Source organism: Antennarius striatus, chromosome 1 (assembly GCF_040054535.1).
Source record: "Antennarius striatus isolate MH-2024 chromosome 1, ASM4005453v1, whole genome shotgun sequence".
NCBI classification, from domain to species: domain Eukaryota; kingdom Metazoa; phylum Chordata; class Actinopteri; order Lophiiformes; family Antennariidae; genus Antennarius; species Antennarius striatus.
The window spans coordinates 29,975,250-30,001,108 of record NC_090776.1 but is presented as its reverse complement, the minus strand read 5'-3'; the positions used below and the strand labels follow the sequence as shown (position 1 = coordinate 30,001,108).

General features: G+C 40.2%; 3 protein-coding genes across 3 annotated transcripts; 2 read left to right on the top strand and 1 right to left on the bottom strand.

The window, feature by feature from the left end:
• Positions 1-668: 668 nt before the first annotated feature.
• Positions 669-1,761, top strand: si:ch73-167i17.6 (regulator of G-protein signaling 9-binding protein). The gene has a single exon (XM_068322252.1). It carries the CDS (start codon positions 669-671, stop codon positions 1,407-1,409), a length of 741 nt encoding a protein of 246 aa, XP_068178353.1. The 3' UTR covers positions 1,410-1,761.
• Positions 1,762-4,974: 3,213 nt separating this feature from the next.
• nudt19 (nudix (nucleoside diphosphate linked moiety X)-type motif 19) lies at positions 4,975-9,225 on the bottom strand. Its single transcript, XM_068316727.1, has 3 exons — positions 8,382-9,225; positions 7,554-7,758; positions 4,975-6,231 (listed from the first exon to the last, which is right to left on the bottom strand). Exons 1-3 carry the CDS (start codon positions 9,159-9,161, stop codon positions 6,017-6,019), a joined length of 1,200 nt encoding a protein of 399 aa, XP_068172828.1. The 5' UTR covers positions 9,162-9,225; the 3' UTR covers positions 4,975-6,016.
• A 2,041-nt stretch (positions 9,226-11,266) lies between these two features.
• On the top strand, positions 11,267-23,096 carry LOC137597961 (b(0,+)-type amino acid transporter 1-like). Its single transcript, XM_068318378.1, has 12 exons — positions 11,267-11,403; positions 12,855-12,977; positions 14,209-14,356; positions 15,293-15,535; positions 17,642-17,767; positions 17,849-17,948; positions 19,335-19,379; positions 19,832-19,955; positions 20,197-20,300; positions 20,536-20,632; positions 21,233-21,407; positions 22,782-23,096. Exons 2-12 carry the CDS (start codon positions 12,855-12,857, stop codon positions 22,841-22,843), a joined length of 1,347 nt encoding a protein of 448 aa, XP_068174479.1. The 5' UTR covers positions 11,267-11,403; the 3' UTR covers positions 22,844-23,096.
• Positions 23,097-25,859: the final 2,763 nt, after the last annotated feature.

Here is a 25,859-nt window from a genome sequence, read left to right as displayed (position 1 = left end):
AAACATCATCGATTGGGTACATGAGTGGGCAGTAATCCCTCCCCACCCACCCCCATCGAAGATAAAGTTAACAAAACAAAAACACAAATGCCTTCCTGCAGTGGACGCAATCACGCCTTTCCCTCCCTATAATTATCGTAAAAATCTCCATCTCCCCAGCGGCGCGCCATTTTCGAAAATTTAACATTTTTACTTTATTCTACCACCTGTAAAATATACGCATTCTCAGACGGGGGGAGGAGGGGCTGGGGGGGGGGCACTTGTAGCTGATTCCTGAACTGAATCACATTTTTTTAAAGAAAAGGGCCGTTGGTTCATTTTCGCGCATCCACCATCCGCGCCCTGCGAGAGACGCGCTCCGCCGCCGCCTGGTGTGGAGAGGAGAGGGGAGCTCAAAGGTAGCCCAAAGCCATTTACGGACGCATTAATTTCTAAGCCGCTCTGTGTGCATGCTTGCAGACAGGAAGGAGCATGGATAGAGAGGAATTTTCTCTGAGCAGTGCGTTGAGGGGATTTGTAAAGCTGGAGCTGCACTCCCGTGGAAACTAAAGACAGCGGCTGGAGCCCCGCGGACAGCTCGACATTTTTCACCGAGCGTTTTTTTTCCTTCTAAATTTCATCTATTTTTTAATTTATTATTATTATTATTATATTTTTTTGGAGCAGTTATGGGGAAAGAGGAATGCAAAACAATGCTGGACGCTTTGAACAAAGTGACTGCTTGTTACAGACATCTGGTCATCGCCATGGGAAGCACCTCGGACTCGCAAAACCTGCGAGAGGAGCTGAAGAAGACCCGTAAAAAGGCCCAGGAGCTGGCCGTGGCCAACAGGACTAAACTGACCTCTCTACTGAAAGACAAGACCATCAGCAAGGAGGACCGCGTCGAATACGAGCGCTTATGGGTGCTGTTCTCCAGCAGCATGGACCTCCTGGAGGTGGACATGAAAAGGTCCCTGGAGATAGGCCAGGATTTCCCCCTCAAGGTGCCGACCAGACACCTCATCCAGACAGGGATGACTGGCAGCACCACCACGGTGGCATCACGGGCCATGAGTGTACAGAACATGAAATACGAGGCAGACAGCAACATCGACACGGCCGACCTCCGGGACCTGCAATCAGAGATCTCCCAGGTGAGCCAGATGTTGGAGGAGATGGAAATGAAGGTGCAGGTGGCGCCGTGGGCTGTGGAAGCGAAGCAGGAGGCCGGTGCAGAACTGAAGTCTAATATGAGTGTAGGGAATTCCTCTGTTGGTGTCATCTCCATCTGCGAAGAGGAGCCCAAAGAGGAGGACGGGGGAGGCACCAGGGATGCTGGCTTTGCGTCCATCTGCGCTGTGCTCGCCTTTTTTGTCATCGTTACAGTCGCTGTGGTTTTGGGATATTTGGTCATCAACATGTCCTGAACTGGCCAACCCACTCTGATGGGACACCCCGTGGGGCTGCCCACGGGAGGAGCCGTCATGGTTTAGGAGCCAGCATCTGCACCGGAGAGAAGAGCTTATGTTGGCAGGGCTTGGAAGCTGCGGACAACGGGCAAAGTTATTAACCTTCTCGGATGTGTACATGTATTCGGAGGAACTGATGAAGTTGCACTAGACGAAATGTAGAGCAGTATGTGTGTCAGTCTGTGGGAGTGAGTGGGGTGCAGGTTCAGGTGAAGAAACGTGTTTTGAGGGGCCAAGGGGTCACGGTATTTTTGGAAGAGGGGGGGAAAAAAAAGTGAAATTACGTGACAGAGTCTGTCCATCAGGATGAAACACACAACACGTAATCCAAGTGGATTAGCGGAAAAGCTCATGCGTAAATGTAGCCTACTGTTAAGTATTCACTTTGATGTTCTGCTGATTGATGCTTTCAGTTTATGAATTAAAATCCAGCAAAGTTCAGAGAGCATGGGACCATTACGTCGGGAGTAGGGTTCCACAGGTCGTAAGGAAACCAATAGAGTCAACATCACCGTCGAGCTTCACATATTTTTCCTGCTCTCTTGTTAGAACAGTTTTAATGCCTTGGGACAGGATGTAGAACACATGCATCTTACTTCATTGCATTTAACAATGCGCTTCATGAGAGCTTCGACACCTCAGAGACTGTCCTGTCTTTTGGTCACACACCCTTTTCACTGTAAGCTTGTTTATGTTCAGGGGTTTTCATGCAAACAGTGTTGAATGTACACATAACATGTGAATAGAAAGATTTTACCAATCCATCAGATGATGTACATAAATAAGTATATTTATTATAATAAAATCTTAAAACATAAATGAAAACAGACCAGTACTGTGCAGAAATGACTCCCAGCAACATTTGACTTGAACACTACATTTCTGTTGTTTATGAAGCTTCTGAATGAAAGCTAAGGGTTTCAGGTTGAACCAGTTTGTATTCCCTGAAGAGCTTCTGGTATACGTACATCAGCTGGTGAGGATTATTATCTTATACATAAGCATCTTTGTGGTAAAACTGTGCAGTTCAAAATAGAAATAGGACTAACACAGATGCTTTAACTCCCTAATGGTTTTAGTTGTAAGAGTCTTTGAAGTTATTCCGGCTGTAATACAGTGAAGGGGGGTGTCTGTCTGTCAGAGCCAAAGCCTCTATGAGGGCAAGTGTTCTGGGCCAACTCCTAACAAGATTTCATGCAGGACAGTTTAGGATAAGAAATGTTTTCAAGTCAGATATTGTATAAGACAATATCAGAGAGATCTTTGCACAAAATCTGACTGCATTTCTTGTCAGCTTAATAAACTGTGGATGATATGGTGAAACAAAAAACAAGATCATATGATCCAAGATGACATAATCCATTACAATGAATTGGAACGTCAAATTCTTTTCAACTTTATAAGAAGCTTTCTTCGTTTTATGTTTTCATATACTTTTCTTTCACTCACAATTTTGAGGCAATGTTTTGACTTGTTTTCAACAAGATCAGGCATACAATAATAGACTGGAACAAAATGAATCAAAATATGACAATATTAAATGTTTAACTGATGTGTTAAAATACTAGAATAATCATGAATGGCCAACATGTCATTTCTCCATTTAAACTGTACTAATCCAACATCTCTTGAAGAACTGAAACACCTCTGGGACTAATTTGAAATTTCCAGTCTAGAATTCAGAGGATGGATCAATAATTAAGTAAATATGACTTTTTTGTCATTCTCTATTGTAATAGTATGTGAGAAAGGTATATTAAAGTGTCCATGCGCAATTTTGCAAGGGCCTCCTTCATTCAAGCCACAAAGATACTTTGACAACAGCTAGTTGGTCCTTTATTGATTCTGACTATAATCAACTGATCTTGGGATAAAGACAACCACAATTTATTATCCACCGTGTGGTTGGTGGAAAAATAGAATTGCCATCATCAGTTGATTTGAATGAAAAGTATTTTATTGCTCTGGGCTAAACAATTAGACAGAAAACTAGCTCCACATTGACTCTAGCTATCAGCTCTTCATACAGTACTTAACATGGGTTTCTGCAAACTGTGTGCATTAAGGACCCTTGGCATTTACATATCATTCAGCATGAGTTTCATACTGTGAAACCATTTATTTATAATGATGGATCCAATTAGTTTATAGCATCTTAAATAGAGAACTGAATTATTCTTTATGGGAATAATGAATTTGCAATGAAACTTTTTTTAATTTATTGACTAATTTTTTAAAAAGATGCGTAAAATATTGTAGTTTCAGTCACAGATTGTTCTCATATGGGATATTACATATTTATCCAGCAGATTACTTAAATGTCTTCTTGTTTTGGGTTTTTAACTTATTTATTTTCAGGCTGTCTTGTGTCTACTCAGCCTTTTGAGGTTTGAAACCCTTAGAGAAATATTAATAGAGCATCGGTAAGAATAAAATTTGAAAGGCAAGTTTACTTCACTCCTAAAAGCATCGAGACCTCCAAGTTGGGAGTATTTTCTGGCAAGGCTATGATGTGTGCAAATCAGCGGCGTACTGCACTCACACTCGACTCACAGCAATCTTTCTGACATCTTGCTTATCCTTGTTATTTTGCACAAGCAGGAAGGTCTGTTAAGAGTGAGTCATGAAACTCTTCAAACTGATGACTTATATTAATCATCTAGAGATCTACAGTTATCAAAAAGAAGGAGGCAAGAAGAGTGACTTCAAATTGTGCCAATAAACATTGCCCACAATAATACTGTACATCCCTTTTGTTTTAACAGGAATCATTACATCAATGTCTGAATATTAGACATATACTGGTATGCTACATTGACTATGCTGATATATTTGTTACGCAAGCTGCATCTAAAAATAGCCACAGATATCAAACTTTCAGAATATGCGCATGTTTTTTAAAGCTTGACCCTCCATAGGTAAGGAAACTGTGCAGCTCTTTTGAAACTTCATGCACAACGGAGTCGTTCATTTGCGACCCAATCCTTCAGTCACAAATAAACTATGCAGGTTGGTTCACAGAGAGGCGAGCAACACACTTGGCGGAGACAGACTGCTGCATCATCACCTCATCTGGACGAAGATGGTGGGTTTCCAAGGCTGTGAGTTGCCATGGAAACCCCCAACGGACTCCAACACAAACAGCACAGAAGGTTGAGCAGTGTTATTTAAACTCAACCCGTTTCTACCACCATCATCCCACACATAGTGAGATGTGGTGTGAGGACCGCACTGAGCAGATTAGAAAACCTCAGCATCCTCAAAATTAGACTGAACAGCACTGACCCGGTGTTCATAATAGAAAAAAAAATCATTTCATACCAAGTTGACTTAAGGATAGATTTTCAGGCTATAAAAGGAAACAAAGGTCAAAACAAATTGAAATCAGCAAATTCAGTCGCTGATATAATTACACCCTCTTTCTTTACGTTTATTTCTATCTTTGTGTCACTGTCAACCAGTATTTTTTAATATTTCTCCCCAGAGCTGCCCCTCATATGTAAGATAAATGATGCAATTGATCCATGTAGCACAAGGTTAATTACTTTATTGTGGTTTTGTGTGAGACAAAGAAAAAAACCCACTTGATTTGCTGTTTTGCTTTCATTGTGTGGACACCAAAATCAACAAGCACATCAGAAACGCATTTAGACATTTAAAAAAGATGCAATTAAAAATAAATAAATTGATTTCTTGAATAATTAAAGAATTCCTGAATGTCAGACACAGGGTACCAACCATATGACAGAGATCATGTCTTACCAGCTGTCAGTGTGTCATAAAGGACATGACTGTGAGCAAGGAAGACACCCCAAAGAGAAAGGGTGGAAGCCCTGCAGTGCCTCCATCACTGACATATGCAGTTCTGAGAGGAACCATCAAAACACACACACACACACACAAAGGCAAAGAAACTGTTAAGTGTGAAGACTAGTCTTCAAAAAGGGGACCAGAGCTTTGGAAGAATAAACAATCACAGTGTGTACAGAAACTATTCAGACCCCTTTAAATTTTTCACTTTGTTATATTGCAGTCATTTGCAATAATCATTTTTTTCCCTCACTGATGCAGACACAGCACCCTATTGACAGGAAAAGACAGAATTGTTGAGATTTTTGAAGATTTATTCAAAAACAAAAACTGAATTATCACATGGCCACATCAGACATTTTGCTGTGACACACATTTATCTCAAGTGCTGCCCATTGCTTTTGATCACACTTGAGACAAACTGTAAGTCTCAGGTTTGCCTTCCCAATAATTGTTTTCCCCCTGTTGCTCTGTAAACCAATAGAAAAGGATGTCTTAAAATTGTTGAGTTTTACAGTGAGAGTTGTGCTTCTGTTTAATATTTCGCATTGGAGCTAAAATTTTTCCATCGCTCATTTACAAACAAAAACAAGAGGCTTCCAAGTCTACCAGCCTCTGCTGCATAAGTGTCACTCAACTGTTACACATTCATACAACAGACTGATGGTCATCATTGTAAACTACACTGCAATTCAAAATGTCCACTGTGAATGACTTATGGGCTGTTGTAAGGCCAGTACAATCAGTATGATGTGTTAGCATTTACTGTGTAAGTCACATGGGATGGCCTGTCCTACAACAGGTACCAGATGACTGTGCTTGGGTGTGATGTTGATCTGTATATTTATAGTATATGAATCTAGAAGCAACATGCGGTGCAGTCCACAATCTGGAGGATCTTCCTGCGGGAGGTCTGTGCTTTTATTCATCTTAGCGTCTTCAGAAGTGCTCCGAGGGTAAAGTCTGTCACCTGAAAAGAAACCAAGAATATCAGACTGAATAAGACAGCAAAAACTGACAACTGACCACAGGCGTAGCAGCATTCAGAATTTTGCTACTGCCAAGAGATACGATGAAATAAGGAAAACCAATAATACATTTTCTCAAAACTTCCCAACAGCCTCATGATAATTTTATCAGGGACTAATTAGTATACAATATTTAGGACCAGACTATTATTGTGGTATTTGTATAGCATGGGAGAAATATTTAAACACACAATTTCTATGTTTACTACAACAAAAGAACATGTAAAAAACAGAGTTTGGTAAACACGGATCTTTTGCGCTAATTCCATGTACCGGTAGTTTTTTGAGGCAGAACTGTTGCATCCTGACTGAACATCACCATTCTATTGATATGCTGTGAAGGTCTCAGGGAGTCATTATCACTCTGCTTCTGATTCCACTCTAGAGACATCAAAATTGTATTAAATCTGTATTAATAAAGACAACCAGCAAGGTATGATAAATCGTCGTGTGATTTTTTACAGCATATTATGATGTGAACCAGAGTTGGAATTCAGTAATTAGCATTTAACTCATAAAAAAATAAAACTTCAACAGCCTCTTCAAATTGGGAACGTTAAATGATATTTAACAGGGAAGGCAAAAGATCCTTTTTGCACTTTATTTTGTAGCATTGGTAAATCAATGTTGACAAACCTTGAGAGACGACACATAATATGTGAGGTGTGTTTTGGGATGAACTCACTGACAACCAGAGTACACTGAAAAGTGTCACAACGAATATCCAACATGTCATCTGTGCAATACATTGACCACAGAGAGCAACATTCATCACTGGGATGTGTGAACTGTAGAATACTTATGAAAATATATGTACTTTAAACAGGTTTTTCTGTCTGTATATAATATTTGCATCTTCTTTAAAACTGCGGTTAGAGTCCAAAACAAATTCCCAAATACATAAATATATATCAAATTGTATTGCACATTAATTTTCTAAAGAACAATCAAAAATTCAACTCAAACCACTTGTGTAGATTTTATGTTGGAACTCCGTCATTGTATAACAGACTTTGAAAGACGTGTCCCACATTGGGTACTGATTGATAGTGATCAAAATGAAAAGGTGTCCAGAGATTTCTGTGAAAGGGCTATAAACAGAGGATGGTGGTTTGAGTTTTGATTACGTAGATAACACTGGTTTGTAGCATCCAACCATTATTGGTTTTGAAAATTTCATGGAAAAAAAACATTTTTTTTTCAACTTAAAGGAATATCTATTTCCTATTTTTCTCTATTGGCTTAGATGAAAGGCAATATTGACCTGGCAGTAGTGACATCGACTGTTCCTTTTGCACAACAACAGGCAAATACTGTTCACAGCCTTCTTGGGCACGTTGAATGGAGAATTTGTGGAGGTCACTCATCCGAGGCAAGCGACACATTCGGCTAAGCTCATAGTACTGCGGCGGAGCAATCCAGAATTTCTTTGCATGGAAGGTCTGCAGGACCTCTGAGGGTGTAGACCACTGAAACACAAAGACGGAAGTAGTTTTCCAACATCATTACTTTAGTTTGGTATGGAAAAAAAGGCATCTGAATAGTGAAGAGTGAAATCAGGATGTGTTGTTGTTAAATATTATTTAATGATAGCACATCCCAATATTTGTGTAAATGACTCACATCAGTAAAACCCACTGATCTTTAGAACTCGTTGGTGAGTAATTTCAGTTATGTATACACTGCTTGAACCTGTAAGTCACGTACCCCATTTCACATGACTGTTACAGTAAATGTCGATTACACAGGATGGTTTGCCCACAAACTGTCGCACTACCAGCATATAAAGTTACACTCAAAAACTCAAATGAAACACCTGATAATGGGTACATGTTCCTGTTTGACTTAGAATATTGCAGTAGAGAAATTTATGGCCATTGTGTCAGTTTAGCACTAATATTAAGCTTATCATAATAAAAAATAAAAGCAGAAAATTGAAATCAATTGAAAGTGTTAATGATTATTAAAAAGAATCATCTGAAAAATTGTGGTTATTAAAGTTGATTTCATTTCATTCCATAAAGTCCTCTTAAGTGATAAATACATCAATTTGTTTGAAAATGTGCTTGATTAAATTGACATGATCGATCACCTGAAAGCAAACTATTTCCTTTTCGTCTTGAAGGGTTGCAGGGGTCTCCTGAAGGCAGCAGATGAAGAAAACGGTGTCATATCTCCTCGACCCGTATCGGGCTTTGGGGGTCAACCAGTTGCTCCACTCGTGTAAAGCCCAGATGTTGGGCAGTATCTCCAACTCTCTGCACATCCTGATGAAGTTAGACGGGTTCTGGTTCACCAGAGTCCTCCACTTCATCAGTTCTTTGTTGCAAAGCCCATTTAAGTTGTTATTCAGCCCTTCATTAGTGGCACAGCTGAAATCTGTGCCTGGGATACACCCAGTCTCCCCCGGCGGAGACACCGCCAGGAGCACACCGGACTCCTCGAACGTCTCCCTCAACGCGCAGATCCGGAAGGCGACTTCTCCCGGTATAGGAGAGCCTAACTTCAGTCGGTCCGTGGCGAAGATGGGAGGTCGGGTCTCCAGCGGTTGTTTGACACTCGCCACTGCAAAATTGGGGAAATTCCTGACATGCTTGAAAATGTCGAGCCACTCACTAGAGAAGTCCGAGGAGTCCACGGTGCCACCGGGAAACACGTACGCGTTGGGCATGAACCCGCTTTTGTGGCTTCGTTTAAGCATCAGAACGTCGTAATCAAACCGGTGCGGCAGAGGTGGAGGTCCAGGGCTGCGGCCCCGGTTCGAGCCAGCGACCGCCAGCGGTGTCCTTGAAAGCCCGTCTGGAACAGGCCTGTGTCCGGCCACTAAAATAAGAGTGGCCGCCTCTTTCCAGTGTTTCAAGGCGGTATTCATCCTAAAACTTTCAGCATTATTCTGTGTTCAGTCCACTGGAACGTTGTTACGACTGCCTGTTTTGTTTTTGCTGGAAGTGACGTAGTACTAGCGGAAGTGACGTTAGACACGGTACCCTAGCGACTACTGCCACCTACTGGCAATAGCGGCAGGTGCACCGTGTCTGTGCAGGTTCTGTTGCCCAGGCCTCGATCCAGAGTGTAATTAATGCAGAGAAGACATACATCGGTCACACACATACAGTATTATATATATATATATATATATATCTATTTTTATACATATATACTGTATATATACGGTATATATGTAACCGATGTACATTGGAACTCATGTGGTGGCAATAGCTCATGTGGGGGTTTATTCTGCATTCAACAACAAATGGACACAGGAGACAGTGTACAAGGTGTCAATTTGTGGACCCAAGCACATGTCCTGTCTGGGAAAACACTGATACAACCTGTTCACTAACTGTACTGGACACGTTCTTTACAAGTGAAACAATGTACTGTACACAAAGTTAATGTTTGACCTAACACAAAATGTAACAGTTAGTCCACTGCTGTTTGCTTTCAGGCATGTATCCCAGAATAACTTTTAAGTACTTTTCAAAATTATAATTTATTTTGTCCACGAATGCACGGACATTACCTGTCTCATGAAAATCCTGCGGCGTACTGAGGATTTCCCATCATGCTTCGCTAACATGAAGCAGGCATGATGCAGACATGTACAACAGTAGATAGGGTAGTTTCCCCATTTCAGACTACAACCTACTCAACTATGTTACATACTGTATACTATATCACACAAGAAATGGGCATTGGTAAAAAAAAAAAAAAAGCTATTTGTTTATGGTAAATAGGGAATCAATAAAACATTATTTCTAGGAGTCTCTGGGACATGAGAGAGAGAGAGAGAGAGAGACAGAGATAGAGATATTTTGATTTAATTTTTAAAATCACATTTATTCATGAAGTTGAAAAAAAACCCCACATCATATGAAACGTGGGCAGAATATACTTGAATTAAACCAAACACTGACTGAAAATAAGTTCCTCATTTAACACGGAACATAAGACACATTTGACCCACCATAGGTTTGTAACAGTATCCAAATCAGTCATAGCTCTGAAATAGTTAAAATCGATTCTGATTCTCGAGAGAGAGAGAGAACAATCAGTAGTGCAGATAAAGAAGACAGAGACAAAGAGCAGCATTCAGACCATCCAAGTATCCACAACATCAGCGTGGTTCACAAAAAGAGCTGTCCAAAAAATTGGTAATGCAGTTTTCAGTGACTATTGGGTGCTTACCAAGTACAAATTGCTGCATTCTTGTTTTTGATTAGTGTTTGGTAAATATTTCAGACAGGAGGAATTTGTGAATGGTGGTATCAATAATAGGAAAAACAAATATTTTTCATGCAAGATACAAGCACTTTTGAGTAGAATAGGTCTTTTTAGTGTAGAATTCTCTTTTTAGATCTTAAAAAATATGAGCAGAAAAAAAAAGTATTGTTAGAACAGAAAACAGAAAGCAGGAGTGTCATGTGTCTTTTTCAAAGAAGCACTGTGATGTTAGTCATGTTTGAGACGAGACAGTTTTTAAAAAATCTGGAACTGCTCTGAAAGTGTGGAAAGTGTAATAAAAACTAATTAAATGTCTCATGATGTAGCAGGAATATGAGGTCTTGCAACATCTTCCTAGTATACTGAAACTGGGCAGTTGCCTGACCACAGATAAAGTGGTAAAAGTATAAAAGAATAAAATATGCAGAGAATGTACACACACTTCTTTTGCTGTGAATGACTCCTGCTGTGGTAGTAATTTTTACCTGATTCTGTATTTAATTTAATGATTTACATACTTTGTTTACATTAATTGTAAATTATCTGAAAGAGAAGAAAATGTGAATACACTGCAGTTTTAAACAAAAACACATTTTCCAAACTAATAAACTAAACTCCTGGTTCATGAGCTCTTATCAGCAGATTTTAATAACCCACAAACTAAATTTTTGTTGATGCAGCCTTCTCCCTGTCTTTACTCTGAGGATATCTGAGGACGTCCCACTGCAGTGTGCTCAGTCACAAGGAGCCAGGGTTTGCATTTGCATCAGACATTCCTGCTCTACTTCATTAAACCTGGCTCATCTTCATCTGTTGGTGCATACTACTTGAACTGTCCTCAAGAGACCTTTACTCAAAGTCCATAGAGTGTCACTGAAATTTCATCATACGTAAGTGGAAAAAGCATTTAATTTTTAATTTTATTCATTGATTGTCATGTGTGTGATGTATCTAACAGAGTTTATTGCGGCACCACACAATTAAACATCACATGAACTGCTGTGTTTTAGAATCTTGTCAATTAAACTTTTAAGATTTTTTTTTGGTCTTTCATCTGTAATAGATGGAATAGATGGAATGTAGTTATATCATACAGTACTGTGTTATTTTTACTAGGGATGAGCGAGTACACCACTATTTGTATTTGTATCTGTATCCATATCTGTACTCGGAATGGGTGGGGCTTAAACCGGACGTTGGTGCGGTTTGACCAGAAATGGGTGGGTGACCGTGGGTGACACAACAAAGCTTCTCTGCAATTACACATCCAAATTTGAACTTTGACATGATAGGTTGGTGTCATCATTAGACCTTAACAATGAAAATTATTAACTGTTATGAACAGTTAAGCCAGCTGGAGACACTGATGTTACGATGCCAAGATGGTTTGCTTATGACTCCCAATCAGTCACAGTCAACACAGATAACCTGTACCTTCCATGTGTAACTCCCACTACCTCGTCACATCTGACACAATTTTGCTTTATTTTTCTTACATGTTCTTCACCTGGCACTGCCTTCTCCTCTCCATCTTCAACTGCTCCAAATGGGGCTCTTGCACCATCATTTGTCAGGCTTTTGCTTTCACGTGTGGCAAAGTTCCTTTATGAGTCGCATTACGAGGTTCCTCTGTGACATCATCTTGTCATCATCATTCTTGTCTACTCTTATTTACTGACCAACCAGGCTGGTTTTCTGGGCCTTTAGTGCCTTGGAAATTTCAAGAGAAGTAAAGAAGTTATCAGTGGTGACATTTCTCCCTCAACACAAGTTACCTGTGTTGAATGGGGGAAATATCAGTGTGAGCAATAAGCAAAACAACTTGGACTTGCAATAGCAGTGTCTCAAGCCGGCTGGCAGCCAACACAGTATTATGTAATGTTCATAATAGTTAATTGTTAATAATTTTTATCGTTAAGGTCTCATGATGTCACCAATGTATTTTGAAGCAGGATATAATTGTTTTAATATCACAGAAATACTTTTTTTTTTTTCACAGTTCAAGTTTGGATCTGTAATTGCAGAGAAGTTGTGTCAATTAAATAAATAAAAAAAACTCAATCATTATAGTTGTAATTTATTGTCCTGATGAGCTCTGCTCTGGCTCTGGCTCTGGGAGGGGTGGGAGCTCTGGGTGACAGTTGTGAGGATTTTATGAGCATGAGTTTTACTCGTATTGTGCTCGTACTTGTCAAATTGCGTTATCTGTACCGGTGATTACACTAATCTTTGATCTTAGCAAAAATTGAACGGCTTGTAGAAGGATTTTAGTAAATGTAGCTTAGTTTGGACAATGTCTGTGAACGTTCATGTTGTAAAAAATGTGTTGGTGTACCAGCAGATGGAAATGGATGAAGACACCTTCAGGAGGAGGAAGGAGTCTCACAATGGTTCCACCAAAAACGGCATGGACTGCCAGACTAAAAGCAGACAGAACGTCAAGGCCACCGTACTTCAAAGGGAAGTGAGTTGTGATGTGAGACTTATGAGATAATTGTACCTTAAAGGATAACGTACAGTAGATCGAAATTGAGGACCAGGGAGTGCCTCAACAGCTGTTTACACATTAACTCCAGTCAGTGTTGTCGTACAGACATCTTAACCTGAAGCTAGAAATAGAAGGTGTGATGTTCAATGTTGTTAGTGGGTATGCTCCACAGGTAAGATGTGAGGTGGAGGAGAAGGAGATTCTGTTATCCATCGCGAGGCAAAAGCAAGGCCAGGACGGAGGCAGAGTACAAGAGCGAACAGTTTATTAAGCACAAAGTAGCAACAGAAAATCACTTTCAAAAGAAAGGCTAACCTAACAAAGTAACAACGGAAAATCACCTTAGTCAGGGAGAAACTCATGAAGACCAAGAACAAGAGAATCACTGGAAACAAAAACCTTGCAGCGGGAAACACGTGACAGGAGACGAGGTCAGCAATGTGGCGAGGTACAGAGAGCATTACATAGAAAATTTTCCGCCGCTGAACAACGGGGGAAAAAGATGGCGAAACTGGCCACAGATAATCAGTCTGATGAAACTAAAGTGTGGAGACCAGAATGCCCACGAGCCCAGACCTGCCTCCTGCCACGCTCCAACACTGCAGAGAGGGAGAGGAAGAGCAGAGCAGAGAAACATGACAAGAGCAACAAACACAACCATGACATCCGGACCACATTGAGACGTTATCCACTGCAATCTGGAGGTAGGAGACCACCTGCAGTGTTGATATAATTTGACAATCATAAACACAAGATTGCTCTTCTGAATCAAGGAAAAAATGTCTACATTAATGAGAGTGTCACTAAATAGAATGCTGATATCGTTAAAAAAGCTCGACAACTGAAGAAGAATGGGCTGAGCGACTACACCTAGACAAAGGGGCTTTCTCTGGAACAGATAAAAACAATGATGATCAGAAGTCCACAGGAGTTGGTGAAATACGAATAATAAAGATGGAAAAGAGTTGTTACTACACCAAAGATCAGTACAACAGAATCACTTCAATAGTAGCAGCTCTACACCAATTTTGTACACATCAAAGATTACATAGAACAGTTGAAAAACCATTCAATATCATCGATGTCAGAAACATGGATTAATGTTTCTGACAAAAAACTAGACTTACAAGGAGTTTTCTGTCAGCTATTTCTGACTGAGGACTTTACTCAACATTATTATTTTCTTGTTCTTTTCTGGTGTTCTCAGGTTGGTCTCTTTAGTGGCGTCTGCCTGATTGTGGGAACAATGATTGGGTCTGGCATATTCATTTCTCCTTCATCTGTTTTGCTGCACACTGGAGCCGTTGGACCTTGTCTCATCGTTTGGGCTGCCTGTGGTGTGTTGGCCATGCTGGGTAAGAATGGTATCTAAACCAATGCACGATCGTGGTCAGTATCAGATAATTTCAATCCTAATTGCCTTCTGTCTTTATAGAGACAGTTTCAGTAATATCCATAACTTTATAATGTAATAGTCTGAAAACAACAACAACAAGTCCTATTATGCAACAATAACAATAATTCTTTAATGATAAGACTGTTCTCACACATAATATTTACAGTAATTGACTCAACCAGTCTCTCATTTTGAAGTAACAGATGTTCATTGAATTAAAAATTGTGCTTGGCAAAGTCATAAAGTGTCATTTACCCAAATGGAGTCAGAGGACTAGCCACTAATAATGGCACTTGTTGGTTAACTGACAAGACCAGAATGTGTCTGACACAAGCATGTTGTACCAATAATTAAAGACGACTTACAACAGCAAATGCACCATTTAGATGCTCTGCCAAACAATACAAATACATATTGAAATACACAACAACATATACAAAGTGTATATGTACACACACACACACACACACACACACACACACACACACACACATATATATATACACCATAGTGCATGTTAACAGTGATATATTCTATGTACTGTATATAGATTTTGTTATTTATTCAGGTTTTTAAAAAAAAATATCGTAATAAACATCAGAAGTCACATACAATTTGCCATATCTTTATCTCCACAATACAGTAAAATCCAAAAGAAAACCCTATCTGCTATTTCATAGTTGACTTATTGACATTTGTCATATAATCTGAGATTTTATGTTGTTTAAACTGAACTATTTTTTTAACATTTTTTTTGAAATTGTCAAACGGTTCTACCACAAAAATCCAAACAGAACTTTGTTTGATATTGAAATCAGAAGCAATTAAATTCAAGTATCTTTACATATTTCAACTTCTGTTTGATCACATTTTTTGTGCATGTATTGCTTTACAGGTGCTCTCTGCTTTGTTGAGCTTGGCACCATGATCACTAAATCTGGAGGAATGTTCTCATATTTAATGGAGGCTTTTGGCTCCATTATAGCGTACTTGTTCTCCTGGACCACTGTCATGGTACTGAAACCCTCAGGCTTAGCCATTATCACATTGAGCTTTGCAAAATATGCTTCCACTCCTTTCTACCCTGAATGCACTCCTCCTGTTGTTGTCACCAAGTGTCTGGCAGCAGCAGCTATAGGTAAGAGTCACATATAGTCCAATTGTGATAAATTTACCAATGAACCATTCCATAAATGTGATGTTAATCTTGTAACTTGTTACTTTTGGGAGATTCCCCTCTTTTGTTTTTGTGGTAAGAGTTCCAAACGTTCCAGTCAGGAGATGGGTAACGTGGTTTGATGGATTGGTTCTATTGAACTCTATTGCCCGGATGAGCAGGAATTCAAGCTTTGTTTAGCTAAAGTCAACTCAGACATTTATGTGGGGAAAACTGAACATTGTCTGTGATGTTAAATTCAAAGTAGGAGTGAAAAAATGTAACCTATTAGACTTTGGAAGTGCGGCACAGTGGCGCAGTGGGTAGCGCTGTTGCAGTACAGCAAAGCGGTCCCACTCTATGCATGTTCTCCCCGAGTCTACATGGGTTCTCTCTGGGTTCTCCGGCTTCCTCCCACCTCCAAAAAAATGTGCTTCAGGTTAATTGGTTGGTCCCAAATTGACCGTAGGTGTGAGTGTGTGCGTGCATGAGTGCCTGTGTATATGTATGGCTCCGCAGTGCACGCCCGGAGTTCTGCTTGACATTGATGGTTATTCTTGCATGTCAAAGCATGCTTCAGGAAAAGGACACTAACTCTGCAGTAACTCTGTGAAAGGAGGAACAGTGGCAGGGAAAGAAATCCTGCAACCATAATTGGATGAAAAGAGAGTATAACTACATCCTTCTGGAGATGAGTGTTCTTTCCATGGCCTGATAATATCCTCTGTCGAGGTCAGCAGCTCTCCGCCTCTACTGTAAATAGTGTTGGTTGTGCACCGCTTTCCCCTCCTGAGGCACCAAATGGTTTGCGAGAATTTCTTCGAGGCTGACCAATAGTCCTCCTCCATGGCCTACCCGCATTCCTCTCAGACCCGATTTTTAGCCTCCGCAACTACTTGGGCTGCAGTAAGCCTGGCCTTTCTGTACCTGCCAGCTGCCTCCGGAGTACTACAATTCAGCAAGATTTGGTAGCACTCCTTGTTCAGCTTGACGGCATCCCTTATTTCCAGTGTGCACCACCAGCTTTGGGGATTGCCACCACGACAGGCACCAGAGACCTTACGACCACAGCTCTGAGCAGCCGCTTTGACAATGGAGGTGGAGGAGTTGGTCCACTCTGACTCAATGTCGCCAGCCTCCTGCGGGATCTGAGAGAAGCTCTCCTGGAAGTGGGAGTTGAAGACCTCACTGACAGAGGGTTCTGCCAGACGATCCCAACAGACTCTCAAAACACGTTTGGGCCTACCGAGTCTGTCCGGCCCCCTGCTCTGCCAACGGATCCAAATGGGACTGAAATTAATGGAGGGCACAATTGATGAGTATGATGAGGAAAAAATTAAAGCTGTGTTTCCCGACAATCGTCACGGACTTATGGTTATAAGCAACTGTAAATAATATAAAAACGTGGTGTGTGTGTTTGTGCGTTTGTGTGTGTGTGTGTATGCGTGTGTGTGTGTGTTCGCTATGACGCTGAAAATATAGAGCTGAGCAAAGCTAACTTGTAAGTCAAATACTAGCTGACTTCAACAGCTTGTGAGGAACTTTCAGTGTCTAGCTCTCAGCCACACACTAATACCTTAACAGGAACTTCACCTCGGGGATGAATCAGAATCAGAATCTTTATTTGTCCTGCTGACACACGTTTTCACATAGGACAACAAGAAATACCCTTCTGAAGGTCCCAGTTAGCCCGTCGGATAGATAAGATTAGAAAAACAAAGAAAAAAGTTAATATGTAAAATATATACAGTGTCTGAACGTGCACTTATCAGGGGGAGAGGGGGGTGTTCTCACAGACGGGCTCAGGTTATATCAATCACTCTGTCAGTTACTCCCATTGTTATGTCAAGATGGGAGCTGAGATAAATGGATAGTTACCTGGGTGTCTAGCCCAAAATTCCATATATAGTATCTATTGATACACGAAGCATTTGTTTTCCAGAGTTTAGGAATTTGTAGGGTTAGGGAGGACCACTATGTATATGTAGAAACCTGAAAAAATGTGATTTTCACAGTAGGACCCCTTTAATATTATTTACTGACATGCCTTACTTGTATATAATTATAATATTTATTTTGTCTTCTCAGTTTTGATTGTTGGAGTCAACTGTTTCAGTGTCAAACTGGCAAGCTATGTTCAGAACTTCTTCACTGCGGCCAAACTTTTCGTCATTGCTGTGATAGTGGGAGGTGGCATCGTAATGTTAGCACAAGGTGGGCCTAAAGACACCACCATTATTTCAACATACAACCATGATTCATGTTTTTGCCCTCTAACACACCTGTTTTTTGTAGGGAAAACAGAAAATTTCTCCAATGCTTTTGACAGCCCATCATTGTCTGCTGGAGCCATTGGACTGGCATGTTACAGTGGGCTGTGGGCTTATGATGGATGGTAAGTTATTCTTCGGTTCAATTTGCTTTCAATGCTGAAGTAGGAAAAATGCGTAAAAGTAGGTTGTTGTCATATTTTCTGAAATAGTTACAATTGTCTTTACATTCGTACTCAAGACAGTCTGAGCAAACCAGTCTCCTATAACCTTGAAAATCCTCAAGCCTGTAAACACATCTTAAAATTTACCATGCTCCGTGACATGCACTTTGGTAACTAATAAAATTATATCCTACTGGTATTGTAAAAGGAACACTGATCTTACCCAACTCTATCTACTCCTGCCTTTTTTTTTTTTTTTTTTTACTGGATAATGCTTTATTGCAGAAACATGGCACCATACAGGATCCCAGTAAGTAGGACCAAGTCCTCTTGCATGGAAACATCCTCTTCAGTGGCAAAAGGAGTTAACTAGTAGCTGTACCAGTAACAGTTAATTTACTGAAAACTTACTTCTAATTATATCATTTCTGCCAGGGTTTACCAGACTCTGCTCAGGAGCTCTTATTTGACATTGAACATTCTTCCCACAAATTCTTTAATCCATACACACTCGCCATACATTGAGAAACAGTGGCTCTATAAAGGTTTTTGAAGTGTTTTTGAAGTTTCAATGTTGAGATTACAATTGCCGGTAACTACAATTGCCTCATCTAGATAGATAGATAGATACTTTATTAATCTAGATGAGGCACCTTATCTCTATGAAATTGTTATGAGTTTATTCAGGCCATGGTTTACTTAGTTTTAAATTTCATCAATACTTACTGTCATTATCATCTGTTTCACGACATACATAGTTTCCTGGTAACCTCATTTCTTCTTGTGCTAGGATCCTTTCTTTAATGATTCTGGTCAAAGTGGAGGGGTGCAGGCTCCTTTCCTGTAACCTTTTTTTTTTTAATGGGCAGGACGCCTTAGGTTACTGACAGAGTCTCAATTTTTGGTGAGACTATCATGGAAGTTCTTTCCAGTGTCATTGTGACATTTAGATTGGTCAGAGGAAAAAGAGATCAGCATGTCATTGACATGACAGCCAATGAAGCAGAAGGGTTAAAATGATGCCTTGGATGGCAATGATGAAAAAATTTATTTTATCTTGGTTAAGTGTTCTTGCATGATTTCAATGGGGTGTTCTGCAGAGGACAGTGATTAGGAATATATATATATTTCATAGCACGCAATGAAATATATAAAAGATTTTGCTGCAAGACTGAAACAAGCATTGATCTCATAAAATGTTGACCCCTTTTTACTGTGTTAAACTATGAGAATACATGCAAACAAAAAATAAAGGAATAAAAGTTATGACAGTTGTCATATTGTGTGATTTTGATAGTATTAGGGCAGACAAATTTAACTTTATATCTTATTTTCATGTTTTCTCAGGGATCAACTGAATTGTATCACAGAGGAGCTCAAAAATCCAAACAGGTAAGACAGCAAGACCAATCTCTAGTTTTTAATTGGTCTTTATAAAACATGAAAACAACAAAGTTTACTGTTACTTCTTGGTATGAGAATAGATTACTTAGCTTCAGTGGCAAGGTGGCGCAGCGCTGTTACTTACTGCAAGAAGGTACTGGGTTTGATTCACCTACAAAAAAATGCCGCTTGGGTGACTTGGCCGCACCAAATTGTCTGTAGGCGTGAGTGTGTGTGTGGTTGCCTTTTTATGTGGCACCACAATGAGCTGGCATCTCCTCCGGGGTGTACCCCGCCTCTCGCCCATTTCCAGCTGAGATAGGCTCTAGCGGACCCATGTTCCACTCGGCAAATAAGCAGTTACAAGGAAATGGATGGGTTTAGCTCACATTTGTTGAAAGAAATTTCCCTTAAATTTAATCTGTATACATTCTTCCATATTGAACTTCTTGTTTTCTCAGGAACTTGCCGTTGGCCATCCTCATTGCAATCCCATTGGTATCTGTGTGCTATGTGATGGTAAACGTTGCTTACTTCACTGTTATGACTGGGGCTGACGTGCTGAGTTCCCCAGCTGTAGCTGTGGTAAGAAGGAACATAGAAGAATTTTGGAATTAGATGGTAATTACTTGTCAGTGTGGTTTAAAAATGAACAATAACCTCAAGTGATGAGGTTGTTATGAATATACTCTTTGGTCTGCATATCCAAAAAATATGCAGTATTTGTACATTTTCTGTTTATTCTAAAGTTAGTCTAAATATCAATAACATCTCAGCTTTTTTTTACTTCATTGTCTTTTGTTTGGATTTGTTTGTGTCTCCTCAGACTTTTGGAGATAGAGTCCTTTACCCTCTGTCCTGGATTGTTCCTTTATTTGTTGTCTTCTCCACATTTGGTGCTGCCAATGGAAGCTGCTTCACTGCTGGCAGGTAAAATTCTTGCACTTTGTAATTAAAATAGAAGCTTAACATGCATTTTTGTCTGTGACCAAAAATGTAAAATGAGAAAGCTAAATTCTTGTGTAAAGATTGAACCTGAGATAATGTTTTTTATGGCTGGAAAGACTTGGTTGCACACAAACGAAGATAGAAGTTGAACAAATATAAGAAAATATAGCAGAAGAAGAGTATTCAGCAACAAAAAATGTATTAACATCTCTTACAGACTGGTCTATGTGTCCGGAAGAGAGGGTCACATTGTGAAAATTCTGTCCTATATTAGTCTGAGAAACTACACTCCATCCCCTGCTCTACTGTTCAATGTGAGTTTTGCTTGTTTAAGGACTCTATGATATATACTTGTCAAATTGAATTTTTACCTTTAAATGCCATGCCATTTGTTTTTTGCTGAGACTCAAAAAAGTTTAAAAAATATATAATGTAACCAGACTCAGAGGAACATAAGTCTTAACTATCTGGTCTTTTTCAGGGTTTTTTGGCTATGTGCTACATTATGCCAGCAGACATCAACACACTTATAAACTACATCAGCTTTGCCCAGTGGATATTTAATGGTCTTACAGTGCTGGGCCTTATACGCATGCGTTTCACCAAGAAAGAGTTATATAGACCAGTCAAGGTAATGCTTGCTAACTAAGGAGTTGTCAGTTTTCTTCTCTCTCAAAAGTTTTTGAAATACGGTTTTTGCAGACCACTACTCTTTGGTCTGTCCCTGTTACTAGATACAGGGATAGTTAATATGAAATGCCCTCTTTGCTAAGGACCATGTTTTGTTTTAATGGTAATAAATGTGCAATATTATCACATTAATTGTAATGAATTCAGTTGCCATTATGATCACATGATAATAGCAATGATGAATACTGAACCATGAACTTGGTGTATTTGTTTTGTGCTAAAAGGTTCCAATCATTATACCAGCCCTAGTAGTCCTGGTGTCCTGCTATTTGGTTGTGGCTCCCATATTGTACGAGCCAGCTTTGGAGTACCTCTACTGCACTATTTTCATCTTCAGTGGACTTATCTTCTACTACTTTTTTATATATCGGAAAGTCAAGTGGGCACTCAAACTCATGAGTAAGTTTACTTTCAGTTAATTCCATCCATCCATCCATCCATCCATCCATCCATCCATCCATCTTCAACTGGGCCGGGTCACAGGGGCAACAGTCTCAGGAGGGAGGCCCATACTTTCCTGTCCCCAGACACCTCTCCCAGCTCCTCCAGGGCGATCCTGAGGTGTTTGTAGGCCAGCCGAGAGACAGTCTCACCAGCATCTCCTAGGTCTTCCCTGAGGTCTCAGGACATGCCCGGAACACCTCCCCAGGGAGGCGTCCAGGAGGCATCTCGAGCAGATGCCTGAGCCACCACAGCAGGCTCTACTCGAGGTGGAGGAGCAGCGGCTCTACTCCGAGCTCCTCCCTGGTGACTGAGCCCCTCACCCTATCTCTAGGGGTACGCCCAGCCACTCTATGGAGGAAACTCATTTCAGCCACTTGCATCCGGGATCTAGTTCTTTCAGTCATGACCCAAAGGTCATGACCATCGGTGAGAGTAGGAACCTAGTTTGACCGGTAAATTGAGAGCTTTGCCGAAGGAGCTGACTCATTAGGCAAAGCTCTCAATTTACCGGTCGAACTAGGTTCCTACTCTCACCGATGGTCATGACCTTTGGGTCATGACTGAAAGAACTAGATCCCGGATGCAAGCGGGTCAGCCTCTGCTTCCATTGTGTAAGACATGGAAGCAGAGGAGATCCTTCTTTCCACCGTCCGACAATATCCTCATCTGCCTCTACTGTAAACAGTGTTGGCTTTCCCCTCCCGAGGCGCCCAATGATTTGCCTGAATTTCTTTGAGGCTGACCGATAGTCTTCCTCCAAGGCCTCCCTGCATTCCTACCAGACCCGAGTTTTTGCCTCCACTACTACCTTTTCAATGCTATCAAGGAATATCACCACCGCGCTGTTCATTCGGGAGGCTGACTTTATGCTGCCGTACCCGACCTTCTCTCCCACCGCTAAACTAACCTCTTCCACCAAGCAGCTGACTGCCTGTGCCAGTTTAATGGCATGCCAACAAGTCTCGAACCCAGAGCTCACCGACATGTCGCCCTGTGGGCTGCCAGATCGCCCCCAATCCCTCCAAAACACCCACAAACTGCCAAACGTAACTGTGATTAAACTATATTAATAGAAATGAGAATAAACATGAAAAAATAAGCAAAAACAAAATGAAAAACGCACTCAGACACCACACACTCCTCGCACTTCCTATCACGTCCTTTCCCAGCATGCACCAAGAAAGACAAACCTCCTCTGCCTCCCCGTGTACAAACAGTACAAGGGGAGGCAGAGTGACGGCCAGCGAGCCACTGCCACCCCCAATATAGTATTTCTCAAAATGGATAAAGTTTTGTAATGCATTGCCTTATGTGACCTTTCACCCCTAGGACCTGTCACCATGCATCTCCAGCTGTTGATGGAAGTTGTTCCTCCTGAGAAAACTGAATAAGAATAGACAACATTTACAATTTTACCACAGTTTTTCAATCAAAACAATCAATTAAACATATTCAAATTTACTGTTGCTTGCATACAATAATTTTACTCTTTCCAAGTACTGGGCCTCCCAAAAATGAGGGTGACTGCGAGTTGGGTGGTAAGAGCTTCAGCTGCTTAATAGAAGGTTTTTAATAGAAGGTTTGAGCCCCAGTCCCGTCAGGATGTGTGCCGGGTTGCCAACTAGTCCTCGGGGATGGGTCAAATGTACAGAGCAAATTTCATGACACAATACAATAAAATATATAATTGTGTGTAATTGTGGTTTTGTAAGGTTGTGCCATATACAGTATGATAGTATGTGACAATTAAAGCTTTAAAAAAAGAAATTGGTCAACTCCATTTCCATGCCATTTCTTTGGTCATGTGCAAACATGCTCTGGTCTCTGTCTAAGTAATCAATGGTCAATTGCATGTATGAGAGCTTACTCATAATCATTCTATGCTAAGTGAACTTAGTGTACTCTCCTCGAGCCGTTTAGGTAGGGTCAGATTGACCTGAGAGGCCAAATAATGAAAGGTCACAGAGTCAGCTGTAATTGACTTCTTAAAGTCACAAATACATGGGATATCACTGTACTTATCAAATGCTGAAAGTCAATCTGTACACAGCTTGTTTTTCATTTTTGATGTCAACACCAGAAATGGGATCAACATCTGCAATCTGCCTCCTAAATTGTCCCCAAAGATACCCAGTGTTTTCACACAGTACACCAAGTCACAGAAAGACCAAATAAACTCCCTGTCTTGCCGACACCCTGAAGCAATAATCATTCTCTTAGGATCTGATGGTTGTCAAAGGCAGCAGGAACATCTAAAAGAACAGGTACGGAGAGAAATTCCTCCTCTGATGCAAGTTTGAGGTCATTTGTAATTTTGACCAGTGCAGACTTCACATGTTGATGTTTTCAAAAACATGACTGGAATAATTTGAGTGAGTTATTATTCGAGTTACAAACATTACAGTTGCACAGAAAAAAAAAGTTTGGTTGATTGTTGCTCTGTTATAACATCAATTCTTATAATTTGTCAGGTTATGAAACCCACATAACTCCATCAATCAAAGATCGACTATCCCAGTGAATAAAGAAAAATAACATCAAACATGCGAATCAAACCTATGACTTCCATACCGGATCGGTCGAGGCCCAGGTTAACAACGACCGCCATCAGTGCTGTTCACCTACAGGGTGCTGGTGGAAATTGGACTACTGTTCGTCGAAGAAAGAGAGGAGGAAAGTGTGATTGTAGGAAGAGGAACGCCAAGAGTATAGGACTGAGAGTAGGGATGTTGAATGTTGGAACTATGACAGGAAAAGGTAGAGAGTTGGTTGACATGATGCAGAGGAGGAAGGTAGACATACTGTGTGTCCAGGAGACCAGGTGGAAAGACAGAAAGGTTAAAGGTTTAAAAAGGGTGACAGACAGAGTCTGAGAGCTAGAAATAGAAGGTGTGATATTCAACGTTGTTGGTGGGTATGCTCCACAGGTAGGATGTCAACTCACACTCCAGGCGACTGGGCGGGAGCGGGAATCGATCCGCTGATCTTGGAACTTTGGACAACCCGCTCTACCGCTCTGCCACTTTACCACTGAACTACTGCTGATCGAGGTCATAAATTAATCTGTAAAAGATCCTATGGGGCTATAATCATATAATGTTTGTCCAAGCATTGTAGATGAAAAGGAAAATGAAACATCTTGCAATTGCTTCTATCCCAGTATGGATTCCACCTTTAAAAAAAGTCTTTTCATATTTAACTCATTCACTTCCTACTTAAGAGGCGCTAACAACATGGTCTTACAAAAATGGGCCTGCAGGGCAATGCTACATTTAACATGAAGAGAGCATAACTGAAGCTGAGGAAAGTTGCACGTGCACTCGACAAAAATGTAACAGAGTTGGTCCCATTTTTGATAAAGTAAAAGATTCGTCTTTGCACATAAAAGACTTTTTCCACTGAAATATTGCTTCCGATTTTGTTAAAATCTGCTTGTGAGAATTTTCCTTAAAGCAGAAGATCCATCCAGCATTCAACCTCTTGACATATGATATTGATCGTAGGAAAATGGTGACCAACAGACTAAAACAAATCTGAATAATTTGGAGGGGAAAATGTTTGTGTGTACAGAAATTGTTATATCATTTAACATGAACTCATGAGAAATGTGAGTAAAAACCATAGAGTTGGATGTGGAGTACATGATAAATAACACTTGCACAATACAGTAATAAACACATGTCAGTGAAGAAAACAAAGGTAGGTGTTACAACACAGGTAGGTGTGTCATGTATCCTTATCAAACAGCAATTGTGAGGATAGTTTAGCTCAAGAGAGGGAAGTTTTTTTTAAAAAAGTTTTATGAAACTGTCCTGAAAGTGTTGAGAGTGCAATACAAAACTCGTTAAAATTATGAGATGAAATGTCTCATGTTGTAACAAGTATATGAGCTCTTGAAATGTCATCTGATGTCACGGTGACAGTTCCCCTAACATGGATAAAGTGATAAAAGTATAAAGATATGAAATATGTCTGGGATTTCCACACACATCTTTTCTTGACTCCAGTTACAATATCACCTATTTTTACCTAATTTTTTGTTTTAATTAGTGATGCACATACATTCTTGAAATAAAATGTAAATTATCTGAAAAAGAAGGAAATATGAATATGCGGCGATTAAGAAACAACAAACTTACAAACTGATAAACAAGACACCTCTTTACTGAGCTCATATGAGTGAATTTTATTAACTCACATACTAAATCTTTGTAAAAGTACCCTGCCTCCTGTCTTTAGTCAGAACATCTGAGAGCCTCCCACTAGAGTTTTCTCAGCGTCAGCTATTATTCCATATCACTGCAACTGTTCTCAAAACAGATCTTCATTCAAGGTTCACACAGTGTCACTGAAGTTTTCGTCACATGTAAGTAGCAAAAAACAATTGTTTTTAAAATGCTTGTCATG

What these genes read in the sequence shown, in the direction of transcription:
- si:ch73-167i17.6 (XM_068322252.1), top strand. Translation starts at nt 669, where the DNA reads ATGGGGAAAGAGGAATGCAAAACAATGCTGGACGCTTTGAACAAAGTG.
- LOC137597961 (XM_068318378.1), top strand. Translation starts at nt 12,855, where the DNA reads ATGGAAATGGATGAAGACACCTTCAGGAGGAGGAAGGAGTCTCACAAT. An exon ending in TCTGGCAGCAGCAGCTATAG is followed by an intron (nt 15,536 to 17,641) that starts GTAAGAGTCACA and finishes TTGTCTTCTCAG; the next exon opens with TTTTGATTGTTGGAGTCAAC. An exon ending in CATCGTAATGTTAGCACAAG is followed by an intron (nt 17,768 to 17,848) that starts GTGGGCCTAAAG and finishes TGTTTTTTGTAG; the next exon opens with GGAAAACAGAAAATTTCTCC.
- nudt19 (XM_068316727.1), bottom strand. Translation starts at nt 9,161, where the DNA reads ATGAATACCGCCTTGAAACACTGGAAAGAGGCGGCCACTCTTATTTTA. An exon ending in AGGAAATAGTTTGCTTTCAG is followed by an intron (nt 7,759 to 8,381) that starts GTGATCGATCAT and finishes TTTGTGTTTCAG; the next exon opens with TGGTCTACACCCTCAGAGGT. An exon ending in GTCGATGTCACTACTGCCAG is followed by an intron (nt 6,232 to 7,553) that starts GTCAATATTGCC and finishes GTTTCTTTTCAG; the next exon opens with GTGACAGACTTTACCCTCGG.